The sequence below is a fragment of the Cupressus sempervirens genome, chromosome 9, assembly GCF_028749045.1.
Source record: "Cupressus sempervirens isolate cs-2001-9-10 chromosome 9, ASM2874904v1, whole genome shotgun sequence".
NCBI lineage: Eukaryota > Viridiplantae > Streptophyta > Pinopsida > Cupressales > Cupressaceae > Cupressus > Cupressus sempervirens.
In genome coordinates, this window is record NC_143126.1 from 451,711,372 (window position 1) to 451,732,272 (window position 20,901).

General features: G+C 33.9%; 1 protein-coding gene across 8 annotated transcripts in view; it reads right to left on the reverse strand.

Annotated features, from left to right (window-relative positions):
- Positions 1–8,626: 8,626 nt before the first annotated feature.
- The window catches only part of LOC149539264 (myb family transcription factor PHL7-like), a 51,640-nt gene continuing 39,365 nt past the window's right edge, over positions 8,627–20,901 (reverse strand). For 4 of the 8 annotated variants that reach the window (XM_089800592.1, XM_089800590.1, XM_089800589.1 and 1 more), the window contains exons 6-7: positions 9,563–9,632; positions 8,627–9,469 (exon numbers count right to left, since the gene is read on the reverse strand). In XM_089800592.1, the coding sequence (XP_089656718.1) occupies positions 9,053–9,469; positions 9,563–9,632 (487 nt within the window). In that variant the 3' untranslated portion in view covers positions 8,627–9,052. Of the gene's footprint in view, positions 9,489–9,562; positions 9,633–20,901 lie in introns of all 8 variants that reach the window. The other 4 variants (XM_089800594.1, XM_089800593.1, XM_089800596.1 and 1 more) reach the window with 3 other exon arrangements.

Consider the following 20,901-nt stretch of genomic DNA (forward strand, 5'->3'; position numbering starts at 1 on the left):
ATTACCTTGGAAAGGGGGAAGCTTCTAGAGAGTCTAATTAAATAATATTTTATTTCTTTTTAGAAGGGTGAAGGAAAAGAATAAATAGGGAGGGAAGCCTCATTGTTGAGCATTGAATGTGTTGCCATCTACTCTTCTAGATAGCTTGTGGAGCCAAGGGTTTCTGCAATTATTATATTGATCGTTGGGAACAAACACTCCCATTGATTTGCATAACTAAGGTGGTGAAATATCTTTCGAAGGGTTGCAACTGTTGGAGAAGACAAATCAGTCTTTTCATTGTGCCAAATTTGTGGCCTATGGCCAACTTTGTGGAGTAAGGAATAAGTTGAAATTTTCTATAGTGATTTGCTATAGGAAAATTCATGTTTTTGGAGCAATTCTAGGTTTTTATCTACTACATTTTGCATTGTTTGAGAGTAGATATTTAGGGCATTGGTAGGGTTTGTAAAATCTGTTGTAATCTAATTTATATCAAAAAATTTTACCCTAATGTCTTATTGATGTAGATACATATTTTCCTATTTGTAATCAGTGTTATTCAAAAACAATTGCATTTTCATTGTTAGTTGTTTGGTGTGTTCTTTGGAAGCATATTTATTAAAGTTTAGCATTTAGAAAGCAATCAAAATTTGCATATGCAATATATCTCTTGCTTGCAAAGAGTTTGACGGAATGTCAAACAACTGAAGTATAAAAGAATTTGGTGTTTGAAGAAGTTATAACTGAATTATTGTATTGGAAAAGAGGAAGCTTCTAAAGAGTGCATTTTCTAGAAGTACAACTAATTATTGCCTTGGAAAGGGGAAAGCTTCTAGAGAGTCTAATTAAATAATATTTTATTTCCTTCTAGAAGGGTTAAGGAAAAGAATAAATAGGGAGGGCAGCCTCATTGTTGAGCATCGAATGTGTTGTCATCTACTCTTCTGGATAGCTTGTGGAGCCAAGGGTTTTTGCAGTTGTTATATTGATCGTTGGGAATGAACACTCCCATTGATTTGCATAACTAAGGTAGTGGAATATCTTCCAAGGGGTTGTGACTGTTGGAGAAGATAAATCAGTCTTTTCATTATGCCAAGTTTGTGGCCTAGCGCCAGCTTTGTGGAGTAAGGAATAAGTTAGAATTTGCTACAGTAATTTGCTACAGGAAAATTCATGTTTTTGAAGCAATTCTAAGTTTTTATCTACTACATTTTGTATTGTTTGAGAGTAGATATTTAGAGCATTGGTAGGGTTTGTAAAATCTATTGTAATATGATTTATATCAGAGTTTTATATCAAAATTTGTTGCCCTAATGTCTTATTGATGTAGATGCATATTTTCCTATTTGTAATTAGTGTTATTCAAAAACAATTGCATCTTCATTGTTAGTTGTTTGGTGTGTTCTTTGGAAGCATATTTATTAAAGTTTGGCATTTAGAAAGCAATTAAAATTTACATATGCAATATATCTCTTGCTTGGAAAGTGTTTGATGGAATGTCAAGCAACTGAAGTATAAAATAATTTGGTGTTTGAAGAAGTTATAACCGGTTGGGGTTATTACACATATGTTATATATTAATATCACATCAAGTAAAAAGGCATGTAAATCATAAAATATTTACTTTAAAATGATATATTAAAAATACTAGTAACATTGTGTAAATATATATAATAGTGATCTAAGTAAAATTTACAAAATTAGAGCATATGGTTAATATATTTATCTTATGTCCACAATCTATCCTTGGTATAAGTTAATTTTCAGTTAACTTAAATTGGTCGATCATGGATATATTAATATAAAGTTTGATAAACTTTAGTACTCAATCATTAATAAATTTATATAAAGTTTGATAAAATTTAGTAACTACTCAAAAAATATTCATTTTCAAAATTAAAGGATATTGAATTTCATTTCACAAATTGTTGAAGAGATCATTTAATTAAAAAAATTAAAATTCTATTATTGTTTACATCATAATTGAATTAATTGTCAATATATAACATATCATTTTTATTTTATGTTTTATTTAATTTTATCTTAACTTATTTGTTAATATTTAATTTAATAAAATATATTTAAAAAATTAAAAACAGTAATAAAAAATATTTTGATTTAAAAATATAATATAAATAACGCAAATGATTAAAACATTTTAAATGGTGTTTTTTAAATAAAAAATTAACATTTACAATTCACTCCTATCATACTTATCTCTTTTATCTCTTCCATTCTTAAAATAAAAATTCAAAACCTTTTTTTGGAATAACATCATTGAAGCATTTACTAAAAACATGCGGGTGATTTGACAAGTATTGTCTTGTCATGGCTGGATAGTTGTTGCCATCTGCATGGGTCAATTGCACTAAATTCAGTACAAACATACCCTCGCCTACAAATAATCTATGGCAGCCACCAATTGATTGTTGAAACAAAGCACTTTCGTACACATCATGGTATAAGGTAAATGAAGGGTATATTTCATTTAATAATCTATATGTTTATTAAGTATTATGCAATATACAATACCATTGATAATAATAAAATATAATACTATTATATATATTGAGATGAGATAATCATTTTATTTGAGAATAGAATGAACTACTAACCTTCTCATAACTTCGTGTATCATAAAAATAATTAAATATGATTATTAGAAGAAAAAGAAGAAGTCCAATATAATAATAATTATTGCTACTAATAATTTATGGATAAACCTATATGAACCATTGTGTTAATCACATAGTGGATAGGGAGTGTGTACAGGGGGAGAAGTAAATTGCCCGCGTTGGGTAAGAGAACCCCACGTAGGTCGTGTCCAAACTTAAGCAGTTGTAAATCTATCATCCATTACAGGATTTGATAATTAGGAACATTGACATTATCCATAATTACTAGCAATACTCAAAATCCTTTTGTGTTTAAATTCATGATGGATAGGGAATGTGCACAAGGGGAGGAGTAAATTGCTCACTTGGGACAAGAGAATCCCAAGTAGATCATGTCCAAACTCAAGCAATTCTAAATCTACCATCCATTACAGAATTAAGCACATACCGAGTGGGTAGGTAGTGGGGGGGTGGGGGGCAAGGGGCGAGTAAATCGCTCATGTCGGGGCATGAGAATCCTAATATGGGAACCCTACATAGATCGTGTCCAAACTCAAGTAGCTACAAATCTACCATCCACTACATAATTAGGCAAGTGGAGGAAAGTCTATAATGAGGGGAGAACTACTAGGGAACCCTATTGTAGCACTAACTAAAGAAAAGTTGCTAAAATATACATCTTCAAGAACTTTTGATTTCTAGATAGGGGAAAGGAGTGCAGCTTTTACAGTCAAAATTGGTAAAATATTTCCTTGACCTTTTCTTGTTTCAAATTGTAAAAAGGAAACTAACAATGGTTTAACATGTATATTCTATGTATATGTCGTATTTCATGCATTAATGTGTTTACATCATGTCTTCTTTGTGTTTCATGCATTCATGTGTCTACCTCGTGTTTGTATTGTGTCTTTATGCATTAATGTGTCTACTTTGTATATTCATTCATATGTTCTTGCATAGGTCAACATATACTAACATGTCTACTTTTTAAGTGTTTAACACATATGCAGGGAAGAGAATGAATTTGAACTATGGACTAATTAAAGATCAAATTAATTGCTTGAGGACAAGCAAATTCGAAAGAGAATGACTGTCATATCTCTCACTAGGAACCCTAGTTATAATGTTCCTCCTGAGAGCAATATTTTACAAATAATAATAAATAGATAATACAAAATAGTCTCAATATAGAATTTTATTAGATATTTTTATGTCCAATATATATTATTATTTACTAATATAAAAAGATGATAAATTTATTAATATAATAATTTTACAACAATACTAATGGTAATAAAATTAAAGTATGCACATTTATAATAATAACTAGAAAATAAATAATAATACAATTATATTACCTACCCATATATATATATATATTGGTGTAAAAATAAACAAAATATATAAAATAATGAACGGACCCCGAGGATATAATAAGAATACAAAAATATAAAATTATATATATATATATATATACATATATATATATATACATATACATATATATATATATACATATACATATATATATACATATACATATATATATATACATATACATATATATATATACATATACATATATATATATATACATATACATATATATATATATACATATACATATATATATATATACATATATGTGTATATATATATATATGTATGTATATATGTATATATATATATATATGTATATGTATATATATACATGTATACATATACATATGCATATGTATATGTATGTATACATATACATATGCATATATATATATATATATATATATATATGTATATGTATATATATATATATATATGTATATGTATATGTATATATATGTATATATATATGTATATGTATATATATATATATATGTATATATATATATATATATATATATATATATATATATATATGAGATATAGGATAATATAAAGTATGAATTAATTAAATATTAATAAAGTTAGATTTATTATTAATTAAAGGGATATGGTCATTGGCATTTATTCACCAATATGAACACTTATAAGATGAAGAAGAAATAGAAGATTTGGGATATATTCCTATGTTTTAAGAAATATGCACAAATTCATAGGATTAGACTTGGGGACATCACACTATTAATCTTGATAAAGGAGATATATTAGATGATGATGAACATGAGATTATTGATCTTTATGTTGACTTTTCTAACATGCTTTGTATGCAACTTTCACTTACATCTAGTATTGAGCATTGTGACTCTCATGGGGGTCCCTCTTCAAATGTAGTTGTTGTTTGTGTTGTATTGGATATAGCTCCTCTTGTAAGTTGTCCACCTTCTTTACATACTACTAACCAAGATTGAGGAGGAGAGAAACGCACTTGAGTGAGCACTCTATAATGGTAGATTTTGTGTGTTTTCCTATCATGATGTACTTCCCCCATACCACGCTTTCTATATGTTTGTTTAGATTTGTTTAGAGGACCCTTCTTTCTCTATTGGCGCAAAGTGATAAAGGAATCTAAATGTTGTATCATTCTTCAATTTGTATATCTCTTAGTTTATATGTTGTACATGTTTCAATGTTTGTAACTATATCCTTGTGTTTGTCTACTTAGATTTGTGACATGGTAGCACAAACTCTTTTGATCTCCATAATGGTAGTCCAAAAGGCTCTTTTTCATAAGTTGTACGTGTCTTTATTCCTTGGGTTGTAATTCTACTTCCTTTGGGGAATGATGATATTTCATACTTGATATAATAATTGCATATTATCATATGATCATACTAGCCCAAGTTAGGGTTGACCCAAGTTGACCTTGACCCTATGGTTTGTGGGGTCCAGATCCTGAAGAGCCTCGGGGGTTTTATTAATTTAATCTCGCTCTCCAATCGACCTGTATTGTTTTTCCACCCGAAAACTCAAATATAAGGAGACTTGGAGACTTTATTTTCACATCAAGAATTCACAAGACATCCACACTTAATGAGAAGACAAGCAAGTTGTACTTTGCATTAAAGGAGTTCAAGCATTCAAGAAAATCGAGCATTTTAGGCATTCAAGCAAGGGAGATTTCTATCAAGCAATTGAAGGATCATTTGTGGTCATTTCATCTTCAAAATCTAGTGTATTGTTGGCCATCAAGGGAGGAGATCTACATTGAAGCATTTATTATCTTCCACATTGATGCACACTTACATCCATGGTACTAAGATGGGATTATGATAGATTTATTGCAAATTGCAAAGATACCTTACATTCATATGTCGAAGTCAAAATCTTCAACACTGTACAAATTTTTGGATTATGGAAGAACAGCTTTTAGATTTCGTTTGTTTCATCATTTTATTTAGAGATCTACAGTCAGATATTTAGGAACTGACTTGGACTAACAATTTTTGGAGCTAAAACACATCTTCTACTACATATTTTAAGGTGTGTCCTTTATATTTTATTTCCTTTAATATATATATAGGGTGGGTTGTTTGTGTACATTTAGCACCTATATCTATATTATTTAATCAATTACTTGCAAGGGCCAAAGAGTGTATTTCCTTATATTGCATTCTTCCTTACAATCCAATTTTAGAATGAGCACCCTCTCTCTTTTGGCCCTTGGTAATCTAGAGTGGGTTAAAAATAGGAATCATATTTGGGGATTATCTCTTTCCCTTTATCCCATCCTTTTGAATGTTTTAGCTACCTAAAGTGGAGCTCTACATCCTATTAAAGCATCTCCCTAACATTCTTTATATTTTATGTGATTATTTCCCTTGATTTGTCTTCTTTTGGGGGCATTTCGTAGTGGAAATGTCCCTTAGTGGATGTGCATATACTTTGTTAAAGACATTGCTCCTATGAAAGTGTTCACAATGACTTTAACATGGGGGCATACACTCTTCTTATTTTATCATACAATCATGGAGTAGTAAAAACGAATTTTGGGTATGGCTTAGAGTACTTTAGCCTTGGACACTTGGTATGCTTTTTAAGATATCCTTAAATGTATGTGTTGTTGCTTTATTGCCTTTCTTGCACACATCTTGTGAATCCCTTTATGGATTATGCACAATCCTAAAGAAAGGATTCTCCATGTACACCTTTAATTTGGGAAGTGAGCATCCTTGAGATTGGGTATTTCTTTCTTTTTCACACATGTATGCTAAATCTCATATATGAGTAATGCATCCAAACATATATGCTAAATCTTATATATGGGTAATGCATAAGAACTTGTATAGGGATGCACACTCTAAACAATGTCTTATGAGATAGGGATGAGTCATTAATACATTTGTGAAAGAAAAGCATCACAAAAGGTGTGCTTTATCATGTTAAGATATATTTAGGGATCATTATGATGGTTTGGATGGAAGAAAATTATTCATGTTTGTGCTTGTATTTCAAGTATTAGAAAAAGAACTTAGTAGCTCCAACTCCATTGATCCAATTTAGTCTAATTTTGTCCTAAGCCCTTTTGCCATTATAGATTTTTAACAAATGGAACTAGTGTTCACATAGGCCACCAACTATTGCAAATATACATTCAAGTGGGTTCATAAAGAAGGTTTTTAGTCTTTCCAATCTCTCGTGTCTAAGAAATCATGTTGCCACAAGGGTTTAGAAAAGAGTATTGTATTCTCCCACCAACTATTGCAAATATACATTCAAGTGGGTTCATAAAGAAGGTTTTTAGTCTTTCCAATCTCTCGTGTCTAAGAAATCATGTTGCCACAAGGGTTTAGAAAAGAGTATTGTATTCTCCTACTGACCTCTTAAGAGTTTTTCTTGTCTCTCTATGTTTCCAAGAGGTTCTTTTGTCATACTCAGAAAATCATCATGCAACAAGACACAACATTCCTACAAAGTAGTTCATCCATATTCTAAGAATCGTGGTTCAACATTCCAAATGTTTATTCAAGCATCATTTCTATATATGAGAGTTCAATAAATTACTTATAATACCAAGAATTGTGGTTCATTATTTTGAATGATTATTTAGGCATCAATCTTATATTTAAGAAGTTTGATAATTTCCTCATAATGAACTATGAAATCCTACAAAGCAATTCATCTATATTCCAAGAATTATGGTCATGTTTATTTAAGCATCAATTCTATATTTAAGAAGTTTGATAATTTACTTTATGATCCCAAGAGTTATGGTTCCACATTCCAAATGGTTATTTAAACATCAATCATATATTTGAGATGTTTGATCATTTCCTTATAATGAACCATGAAATCCTTTCCATTCTATTTGTCAAATTCTTATTTTAAGTTTTTTAATCAGTCTTCCATATTTTTGTGACGTTACACTACTGTTTTTAAGTCAAAATATGTTAAATTTGGAGTGCATTTGGTCAATAAACTTTCCACAGGTGCTTCATGCGATCCTCCTTCCACTTGTCGTTTTTCAGCTATTTATTTACTATTAACTATTAATAACGCCTATGGCCACCTAATTGTGAAATGCTCCTAAATTTCTCTAAAATATGTATTGTAAAATTTTAAGTAGACCTCACCACGGGACCATAACTAAAAGCGCTTCAATTGACAATCAGTCCAATAATCAAGCAAGGGTCCTCAGTAATACAAAATAAAATCACGATCTGGGAAAAAGAACATCGAGCTGTGAAAGAAAGCCAAACTATTCTAGTTAGTTCAAGGATGATCATACAATTTCTACCGTATAGTATAGATGCTCTCGGCTCTACTTTTATTATAATCCAGGCATGAAAGCCAACAAAATCCAATTCCTGTGTACACAACAAAAAGCAACCATTAGGAAAAAAATATGAATCGACTAGTCTGTGCCATCAGGTTTCCGTCCTTAGAGAAGAGTTCATGAGATATCCTTGATTGGCACCGGAAGCTTGAATAACAGGGAATGCTTCACAAGCAGAATGAGCATTTGTATCTAGCTTGAGTCATATACAAACACTAGTCTATCAATAACTAATTTATGATATTCTAACCAAAGATCTTCTATACGTATGAGAAAAAATATATAATTGTGAGACGTTCTAATATCAAAGAACAAGTTTCATTTGCGCGAGTCAGAAAAACTTCCATAGATCAAAAATAAGGACACTGTACAGGCTGAAATGTCTTTCCAAAAACTACTTAAATGATAAATAAATAGACTGCCTTTGATGATCTGCTTAAGCCATTGTAGTAATAATGGCCCTCACTCATTTGAATTAAATTTCCTGTATTCATGAAATCCGAACTATTAGGATAAATTACAAAATATTACATGCACTTGGAAGTGGTCCCTGGATAAAGCAACAAACGGACTTCATAAACAGTCTCCTTCCAGTAGTGATACCCATGATAAATAAGGACTGTTAGGATGTAGCCTTCATCAAAACCCACCATCATGATCCTACATTGCAATACTTTTGGTCTTGTCTGAGACACTAGAAATGTGTAAATAAAGTAAATTAGTGCATCACAAGAGCTACTCATTATATATCCAAATTTTGCAAATCTCCATCTGGTCGAATACGTTTTGAAGGTGGTAATTCAGGCTCAAGTTCCAAATCCTGCGTGCTCTGATGATATTTCTTGTCAGAGCCTTCGATAAAGCTTGAATTTCCGAGCTCCACCGTTAGCTTCTTTCCATCTGCAGTAGTTTTCTTGGGAACACACAATTTTCCAAACTCTGTGTTATCTTCCTCTAGTGTACTTAAATTTGTTGTGGAACATCTTGCATTAAGTTCTTCCTCAAAAGAGCTTCTTGAGGAGCCCCCAGGAGAATCAATGCAACCACCTATGAATGGTACACGATTCATGATTAATCTGCCTGCTCTTTCTTGCTCCTCAAACATTTTCTTAAGGGACTTTCCTTGTTCTTCTATCCGCGATTGTAGATTCCTTTGGATCTGCACTATTGCAAGAAAACTTTACAAAACCATAAGAATGTTCATATGTGCATAAGCGCAAGACAAACTACTAATTTAAAAGATATTTAATACCTCTAGCTGTTCATGTAGCTGCTTTTGAACCTCCATCTGTAACTGTAAAGCTTCTGTAATCTGCATTCCACTATTTAGCAAGTACAGAATTTTATCAATTACGACTGCTTAGAATGCTTCCTTTGGAAAGGATAAAAACCATGCAACACACAAAATTGGTGACAAAATAATTCTCAACTCCACAAGTCGGAAAGAAAAAGAAGTTGCATGAAAAGCCATAGTAAACAGGAAGTAATAGATACAATGCAATTGAACATTGGGAAGAAGGGGCCGTATTAACAATCATGAAAGCAACTGCCAAACAATTGGAGGTGACTAAAGATAGTCATTTTACATGAGAGAGTCTGCAATTCATGTTAAGTCATTAACATATTGATATATATTATATTCAATATAGTTTTTTAAATCAAAGAATAATCATATAATATTTATTGAACTGTGGTGAATCAAGGATCACCTCATATAGTAATGCCCTCGTTAGTAGTAAGTGTGTTGTTTGTTATTTCATTCATATTGTTAATGTGAAAATTTTTTTTTTTCTCATGATCGACGGGTTAAAAGCTTAAGGATGACTTTTGTCTCATGTCAGAGCGCTGAAATACTGTAGGCATTCCACCCAATTTGTGATTGTGGGGTGATGTTACATATTGTTGCACTTGGTGTCAAACGAATGGAATTACATGAGCTCTCTCATTGGACTAGAGTGAAATATTGTACTTTCAATGCTTTGACATGTATTAGCTACAAATGTGAGAACCAACCAGCAATTTAACATCACCAACATTACTTGGAGAACCTAATAAATGAATGATACAACCTTCAAATGAGTTTCATTTGTTCATTCATAAATACACATTGTGGCTTCTGACCAATTATTTCAAATAAATTGGAAATCCAATGGACAACAGACTCAATTGTGTTATAGAAGCAATGAACTGGAACAAAGGAAATGAACACAACAGACACACATGATACTGTGACATCAGGAAGCTTTAAATTATTCTACATAATGAACACAATAAACACACATGATAGTGCAATATTAAAGAAGCTTTAAATTATTCTATGAAATGAAAACAACATACACACATGATATTGTCATGTAAATGAATTTTCAAATCTTGAATAATTAACAAGATGGTAGCAATCTATAAGATTGATATTGCAAAGTTTCTTACCAGATTTCAGTTCAATGGCAGACTGATGCACAGTTTTATTGCAGGTATAATCACTGTTGACAAAGGATGGATTCACTCCAGAATCTGAAGAAGTTAGTGCAGAGATAATATAATACTCTTGAACTCAGAATGTTCTTCTACCCTTTGATGTGCATGCATTAATAGATTTTGATGCCTCATTTACTCAGGCAGATCGGAGGTAACTAATCATTCACAATTTGTTACGGACTTAACCAGAGTATAACAATGTATTACCAAACATTAAGATCTGCGGCCCAATATAAAGGATAGATCGACAGTGATCTAAATATCAAAGGAATCAAAATTAATTTCGATCATGCCTTAAATGATCTCAGAAAATATATATATATCATCGGTTTCAACTGTGCATTGTTCACATACAGCAAATACGTATGCATATAACAGTATGTGCATCATACTGTTGAACATATATACATATATATATTATGCTGATCACAGTAAAATCAGACCGAAGCTACATGCATTAACACTCCCTCTTAGCTAGGGAAGACAAAGTGCATATATATAAGTTCTCCATATTTGAAAAGTAATATCCTTTAGATATATTTAAGAAAACAAAGTCTCATGATATTATTTCCAGATATGGTGTGTACACAAATATCAAGTTTCATGATATCCATCATAAAAGTTCATGGTATTTCCATAGATATTATGTCACATAATATCCACCATGAATTTTAACATATTGATCTTCAGCAAGTATCAAGTCACATGATATCTATCAACATGCTCTTTTAACCATCATGATTTTTTCATGAATATCAAGTCACATGATATTCATCATGATAGTAATCTAATAATTATAAAGTCTAATCACCTTATATTATTAGAGTCAACATTTCATTATAAAGATTGTCACCTTTTAATAATGTACATAGGGTAGGCCCATAAGTCATAGAGTCACACATGACAAAAGAGTTTACACTTTAAACATCTTTATTGAAATAATACAAATTTACAAAGTTGAGACTAAATCTCATAAACCTACATTTCAACCATACCAAGTTTCTTTCTGAAAAGATCAACCTTCACTTTAGGAAAAGCCTTAGTGAGAATGTCAGTTGTTTGATCACCTGTATTAATATATTCCAATTGAATAGCTCTTCTTTCCACCATGTCTCTTACATAGTGGTAAGGAATTTCTATACGCTTGGATCTATCATGAAATACCGGATTCACAGATAACTTGATAAACTTTGGCTATCACAGTGAATAGTGGTAGGTTTCATAGGCTCACAAAACAAGTTAGAAAGCAACTTCCGAAGCCACACTACTTCTCTAGCTCCCATTTCTACTGCAATATACTCTGCCTCGGTAGAACTCTAAGCAATTGAAGCTTGCTTTCTGCAAATCCAAGAGATCATAGTTGATACTAAGTTGAAACAACATCCCAATGTGTTTTTCCAGTCTTTTACACTTCTGGCAATCAGAATCAATATATCCATGTAACTCCAAGCTGGTATTATCATATTTAAGTTCATACCCAATAGTACCTTGGAGATACTTTAATATATGCTTCAAAGCAACAAGATGAATCTCATGAGGTTCACACATGAACTAACTTAATGCATTCATAGCATAGCAAATATCAAGTCGATTATTTACAAGATACATCAGGGACCCAATTATCTATCTGTATAAAGTGGGATCAACTACTCTGGATTTAGCACTTGCTTCCTTTAGCTTGTGTAAGTTGGTTTCCATAGGTGTAGACATAGGTCGAAAGTCCCACATTCCAAATCTTTTCAAAATATCAACAATATACTTATTTTGATGCAGAAAGATATTTCCAAACTTCTGACACACTTCCAAACCAAGAAAGTAATGAAGAATTCCTAAGTCCATTTCAAATTCAGAAGCCAAATCTTTCTTACACTGATTAATGAGATGTTCTTCCCCTATAATCAGAAGATCATCAACATAAAGAATTAGAATTAGCATATCACCTTTAGTTACCTTAAAGTAAAGATTTGGATCAGCCACATTCTTGGTGAATCTAAGACTTAGAAGGTATTTATCACTATAACCCGGGTGCGCGCACCCGGGTCAAAACCCTGACGCACCCAATGCGCGTAAGCACCTAGTGCAGGTGTGTTACGCACCCGAGCACCCCCGCCGGCAAAAATTTCACCACCGCACCTTGGCCGCACTGGTCAAGCACCCAAGTGGAACGTGGTGCTCGGGTGCGTGGCAGGTGCTTGGGTGCGAGGGTGCTCCCAGGTAGATGGCCGAAAAAGATACAAAAAAAAAATTAACATTTTTTTTAAAATTTGTTTTTTATCCATGCTAACCCTAATTGGGTGTGGGTCCCATGTGATCTATTTGAAGGTTTAATAAGACCAATAGACCTCATTTTCATTTCACCATTTTATTTCATTGTTTTGGAGCAACAAGGAGCTAAGTGGGCAAAAGAATTTGGAGGAGTTTGTGAGAGCTTCTTGGGTGATTTTGCAAGGGATTGCAAGATCAAGAGGAACAAGAGGAGCAAGAAGATTTGATTTGGCAAGTGTCCTCGAGTTCCAGGTAGGTTTTATTTATTTTACAACTTTTTTTGGTTTTAGAAATCAAGTTATAATTTTTAAATTTAGTATTTAGTTTTACTTTCAAGTTTCAACTTAAATTTTTTAATGTTTCATTCTTGAATATTGTTGAAAGTAGATAGTTACTAGTTCTATGATCATCGATTTTTTAATTTTTATTATCTATATTAATTTTTTCATTGTTCTTAAAATAAAAATATGGCAATATGGCATATGCTGAAACGTATTTAGTATTTAGTATTTAGCTTCCTTTTTTAATATTTTTAAATAGTAAATGCTAAAATTAAATAGTAAAGTTTTAACTTTTAAAGTTTTAAGTAGGCTGAAACTACTTTGTATAACTTATTTTTACTTGGGCTGAAATGTATCATGATCATTTTTATAATTTTATTTTTATTTTGTGAAATGCAATTTTATAAATGGCATCTAAATCCGGCCAAAGTGTAGAAGACATAGAAATTAATGAGGCAAGTGCATCTGATTATGAGCCTGAGCCCAAAGGAAGTGATCATGGGGCTGATGTAGATGGTCAATCTGAGGAAGAGCCTCCTTATGTTGCCCCAGGCGTGCCTTCTATTGATTGCCCTTCAGAGATTTTGACATAGTATGCTAGGGTTCCTTATGATCCAAAGTCCCCTCTACAACAGTTTGCTACGAAAATTACACGCCCTACACCTTCCGGTGGTGGCACATGTAAATGGAAGTGTAATATATGTGGCGTAGAATGGTTAGGCAGCATTACAAGAGTTAATTCACACTTTTTTTTGGAGTGGCTATGGCATGAACCCATGCATATTCTTGTCAAATCCTGAGAATGTGAAATACAAAATTGAAGTGAACAAACTATGGGGCATTCCTTATGATAGTGATGTTCCAGTGCCTAGATCTTTCTCTGCTAGGCAACAGGTACAGAATATATAGCAGTTACAGGGGCAGCAAGATACATCTACTCGTATCTTGCATCAAAGAGCAGGGACTGTGTCACCTACACCATCATTTTCTTCACCTACACACAATTCAGCAGGGGATAGTAGTAGGGGGAAACGAAAAGCAACTACAAGTCGTAGTGGTAGTAACCCCATTGCTCATTTGTTTAACATGCACGCAAGGGACCGGTTAGATGATATTGTTGGTGATTTCTTCTTTTCCAATGGCATCTCTACACATGTGGCTCGATCTCCCTATTTTGTGAGGATGATGTCCATGGCAGTGAACGAGGGAGAGCCATCATATGTGCCACCAGGTGACCACAAGTTGAGGACGACAGTGTTGGATAGAGCCTATGACAAGGTTGGGATCTTGATGGAGCAGATGAAAGCATGTTGGATGGATTCAGGTTGCAGCATTATCATGGATGGGTGGATGAACATTAGTCATCGTCCACTCATCAACATTATGGTTACATGCACCGAGGGCCCATAATTTTTGAAGGTAGCTGATTGTTTAGAGCATAATAAAGATGTTGAATTTCAATTTCATGTGCTTTGGGAAGCCATTGAGGAGGTTGGGCCACAAAATGTGGTCCAAGTTGTGACAGATGCAGCATGTGTGCAAAGCTACAGAGAGGCTTGTTGAGGCAGCCTATAGGCATATTTGATGGACTCCATGTTGTGTGCATGCCATGAACAATGCACTCAAAGACATGGAGAAAATAGAGTGGATTAGAAAAGTGGTTAATGATGGGAGAGAGGTGCAGATGTTTATCTGCAATCACCATAAATCACATGCACTTTTCAGGAGCTTCGCAAAGAAGCAATTTCTGAAACCAATTGAGACCAAGTACACATCATATTATATTCTCTTGGAGAGAATGATTGAGTTGCAAGAGCCATTGGAACTCATGGTTACGACACAAGAATGGAATCGATGGCCTGCGTCTAGAATAGAGCAAGGGAAGAGGGTAAAGGAGACAGTGAAGAGTGATCAGTTTTGGAGTGACACAAAATACATAGTCTCCATCATTACTTCAGTGTTTCAAGTGATCAGATATGGAGATGCAGATTCACCTAGCCTTGGAGAGGTTTATGAGTGCATTGATTCCATGCTTGGGCAGATGAGAGTAGCTGTGTGTGAGAGAGACCCCACTCTAGCATTCTATATGGAGCACATTGAGCCTATCATTCACCGTAGGTGGGAGAAGTTGAACACTCCTTTGCACATGGCTTCCTATGCATTGAACCTGAAGTGGTACATACCTAGGCCTGGTAGAGTCACACCACTTTGAGATGATGAGGTGAAGAATGGGTTCTTTTGATGCATTGCCAAGATGTATGATATTGAGACTACTAGTGAGATTCGCACCGAGTGGTCCGAATTTGCTAGTCTTTCAGGTAATCCTTTAATCTTGATTCAGTGCTCTAAACTCTTTATAATTATAAGTTCTTTTAATAATTAATTGTTACTTATAACTTTACTTAAGTTATTTTAATATTATGTTGTAAACTTTAAACTTGTAACTTGTAGGATACTCGGATATTGCAAAGGTGGATCTCAAAACCATGGCACAAAATAATCCCATTTTGTGGTGGAAATGTCATGGGTCACAAAAGTCAAAGATCACCTCACTGGCCATCCAACTGCTTTCTCAGGTTTGCAATACTAATTACTAATTCCAGCCCTTTATAATCTTAACTTTAAGAGTTTTACTTTACTAATTTTAATTTATGATTCATTGATTCAATAATCATTGATTTACCATCTATCATTTGTTACAAATTGTATGAGCATTTGTTTGTAACTTGTAAGTTGTAACTTTCAACTTTGTTATCTCAGGTGTCTAGCTCCTCAGCTGCAGAGAGGAACTGGTCCACCTATAGCTTCATTCACTTTGTTAACAGGAACAGACTCACCTCTAAGAGAGTGAAGAAGTTGGTTGTTGTATATGGTTACTTGCGGCTCAAAGATCGCAAGACATGCGAGTACAAGGAGAGCCTTGCAACACGATGGAATGTGAAGCCAGAGGATCCAATTCAGATTGATGAGAATGACAATGTAGCAGAAGCCAATGTAGGGCTAGTTGGTGTTTCTTTAGAGGAACAGGATCTTACCCACCAGGAGTCTAGTAGTTCCAGTGATGAGGACTTCAATATAGGGGATGATTAGAGAGCACTTGAGATGATTCCATTCTTATTATTAAGATTTTGTCATTTTCTTGATTGTACTCACTTTGATATGGCTATGATACATTATTATTATTTCACTGTTTCATGCTATTCAGTTCATTGTCATCATGAGCATCTTTATGATATATGATATTCATAGAATCATATTTGAACAATGAATTTTGAATCTTGCATCTTGAACTAAGTTAATTTGTTAAATGGTCATTGGTAATGGTTATGGAGTTTCAAGTTTCAAGTTTGAACTTATGGTTTGTGAATCGCATTTCAATTTTCTCTATTCATTGTATTCAACTATATTTGGTATGTTAATGTTATATAATATATTGAAGTATCATTTCATAATTAGCATTTTCAGTCATATATATTATATATATACTATGTAACCCCCTCCCCCCACTCGCCCCCCTCTCCCCCTCCTCCCCCACTCCGCTCCCTTGCCGCCGCACCCCCACTGTCCCCAAATTGAGGCCATTTTTTTCCCGCACCCAAAACTCGTCTTGACGTCCCCCCGCACCACCACACCCCCGCATCGGCGTAACACTAGTATTTATCAATCCTTTCATATCAGGCTCGAAGAGCCTGTTTCAGTCCATATAGAGCCCTCTTCAATTTGCATACATAAGAAGTAGCATCATGAGTCACAAATCCTTCTAGTTGTTCCAAGTATACTTCTTCCTCAATTATTCCATTTAGAAAAGCAATTCTTACATCCATTTGATAGTTTTTCCAACCTTTGGTTGCTGCAATGGCGCTATTACAGCTCTAACTGAGGTATACCTAGCAACTGGTGCAAAAGTTTCTTGAAAGTCTTTTGAGAAAACCCTCTAGCCACAAAATGAGCTTTATGTTTTTCAATGCAACCATTTGCAGCATACTTAACTTTGAAGAGCCATTTTGAAGAAACAACAAATTTTCCTTTAGGTCTAAGAACTATATCCCAAACATCATTTTTTAGTATCGACTGATATTCTTCTACCATTGCATCTTTCCAAGCTTGATGTTTAAATGCTTCTGAAACACTTGAAGGTTCAGTGTTTGGACTCTCACACATGAATGCATTGTATGTCAATTTTCTAGGTCTTTTGCTTTCTTAGAAAGTCCCTGAAGGTGTTGCAAATCCATCTCTTTCCTATATAATTTTCCTTGCCCAAAGTGGTCTTTTAGAATGATCAAAACTCTCTTCTTGAATCTCATGAAAGATCTCAGTTTCATTTGAAGTCTCTTTAGGGTAATCCCTCTGAATCTCAGAAGCAAGAGCCTCTTCTTGAGATAAGTCATATGTATCTAGTTCATCTAAAGATTTGGCTCTTTTGAAAGCAATATCTTCTTCAAAAATGACATCTCTACTAAGTTCTATTTGTTTCTATCCAGGTATGTAGACTCTGTATGCTTTTGTTGTTTCACTAAAATCAAAAAGAATTCATTTTCTTCTAGTAGGTTCTAATTTTGTCCTTTTCTCCTTAGGTACATGAACATACACAAGACATCCAAATATCCTTAAATGACTAATGTCAAGTTTCTTTCCTAAAAATGCTTCTTCAGGGGTCTTATTATTCAAATATGAGTGAGGACATCTATTCTGAATATAGATTGTTGTATTAGATGCTTCAGCCCGAAATGACATGCTCAAGTTTTGATCAAAAATCATAGCCCTAGCAGCATCTACAATAGTTTTGTTTTTCCTTTCAGCAACTCCATTTTGTTGAGAATTGTAAGGGACTGTGAACTCCCTCTTAACCCCAGCAAGTTTGCAAAACTCTTTAAATATTTCAAAAGTGTACTCTTTTTGTAATGTCCCCATCTTTTAACAACTAAGTGGAGTTCTTAATCTTCACGTTCTCCAAAGGCTAAGTGGAGCATAAGAGGAAATTAAATTAATTTCTTATAAAGTCATTAAATAAATTAAAAATTAAAAGGTGACTTTATATTTAATTATTGTATTACAAGGGAGAAGCTTCTAGAGTGTGTATTAATTATTGAAAAGAGGGAAGCCTCTAGTAATTTAATTTTCTAGAAGCACAATTAATTATTGTATTGCAAGGGAGGAGTTTCTAGAAAGTGCATTAATTATTGAAAGGGGGAAGCTTCTAGTACTTGCAATTAATCAATATTTGATTCCCTTCTAGAAGGATGTAGGGAAAGTATAAATAGAGGTGCGAGCTTGTTTAGCATCGGATTATTGTGAATTGCATTTGATAGGAACTTGGATGTACAGTTTTGTTCTTGGCACTAGAGGACATTCATCCTCTCTTGTGACATTCTAGACGTCATTCCCTTGGGGTTTGGCCTTTGGAATTCACTGCTATCAACTCATTAACAGGAAGCTTGGATACATTCCAGCCACAGGCCGATTGGATATAATTAGTGAGTTGAACAGTTTGTTATGTATTTGATGATGCTGGAGTAATTAGCGAGTTGCTATGTATTTAATTTTATTAGTTTGAGAACTAATAATATTTCAACAGTAGTCCAATTTTCCGTTATAATCTCTATTAGTAGTTGGTTCAGTTATTGGGCATTTCCAGGGTGTCATTTACAGTGGTATCGAAGCCCATTACAGTGGTATCAGAGCGTGGTGCCCATTACAGTGGTATCAGAGCCAATTATCAGAGCCATTATAGTGGTATCAAAGCCGTTTCTAGGGTATCTATTACAGTGGTATTAGAGTTGCCCATTACAGTGGTATCAGAGTCATTTCTAGGGTATCCATTACAGTGGTATCAGAGCTTGCTTGCAAAGTGTTTGACAAGAAGTTATAACCAGTTGGGGTCATTAAAGTGGTATCAGAGCTATAAGTCCTGCTATCCTGTGGAGGTCTTATACGGAATTTGGGATAGCTGGATAGAGGGAAAAGTGTTTGACAAAATGTATATCAGTCCAGATCAGGAAAATGTAATGTTCAGATTACTAGGTACATTAGAGGAGGGGCAACGTATGCAACAAGAGCAGAATAGGCGAATGGATATGATGCAACAGGAGCAGAATAGGCAAATGGATATGATGTTGCAGCTTATGGCTAGACAGATGGGCATCAATATTGACGATTTGTATGTTGCTCCAGTGCGAGAGGTAGTTGATTCCTCAAGTGGGATCGAGACATGCATAGAGCCACCCAGCTATGATGTTGGTGATGTGGGCATTTCAGTGGAGTCATTAAATGTTGGTTTACGCTCTAGTATTATTGATTCGCAATCTGGTGTTGAGACATGTGTGCAAAGTCAGGAGTCCACATATGAAGCTTTGTCAAGGGATGGCGATGCAGCAATAGTGGGATTAGGAGAATGCGAGGATAATGTCATATTAGCAGCCACTTTTGTGTCAGTTGAACCATCCAATGAGGAGTTTAGTACTATGCATGCAGTTATTGATGTGTGTTCTAATGATGGCACACATGTTGATAATTATGAGTTTTCATCAATTACAGATCCGGTTCAATTTTCTTTTGCGACAGTTAGTGTTGTTCCTATGTCCATATATTTTGATATGGCTACACCTATTGTTGATACAGTTGGCATGAGTGCATATGATTCACCTGTAGCTACATCTTTTTCAATGCATGTTGGTGATGATCAGGATTCCAGTCCAATGTATATTATGTGGGTGGATACAAAGAAGAAAAGGTTACAAAGATCTTCTACAGAGTTGCCTTCTGGTGACATTTTGACTTTGACATCATCGACACAAGTTTTGGGTGCTAGGCTGCAGGACATGTGGTTGGTCCTGATGATGCTGGTTTGCAGTTGGTTTAATGTCCACAAGGATCATATCACATACTACTTCATTTGGGATCCAGGTGGAGGTTGGAGTTCATTGTGTTGCTGGATTGCTTGAGGACAAGCAATTTCAAGGAGAGCGGACTGTAATGTCCCCATCTTTTAGCAACTAAATGGAGTTCTTAGTCTTCATGTTCTCCAAAGGCTAAGTGGAGCATAAGAGAAAATTAAATTAATTTCTTATAAAGTCATTAAATAAATTAAAAATTAAAAGGTGACTTTATATTTAATTATTTTATTACAAGGGAGAAGCTTCTAGAGCGTGTATTAATTATTGGAAAGGGGGAAGCCTCTAGTAATTTAATTTTCTAAAAGTACAATTAATTATTGTATTGCAAGGGAGGAGTTTCTAGAAAGTGCATTAATTATTGGAAGGGGGAAGCTTCTAGTACTTGCAATTAATTAAATATTTGATTTCCTTCTAGAAAGGTGTAGGGAAAGTATAAATAGAGGTGGGAGCTTTATTGTTTAGCATCAGATGATGGTGAATTGCATTTGATAGGAACTTGAATGTACAGTTTGTTTTTGACATTAGAGGACGTTCATCCTCTCTTGTGACATTCTAGAGGTCATTCCCTTGGGGTTTGGCTTTTGGAATCCATTGCTATGTATTTGATTTTATCAGTTTGAAAACTAATATTGTTTCAGCAATGGTGCAATCTTCAGTTTGCATAAATTCCTCCT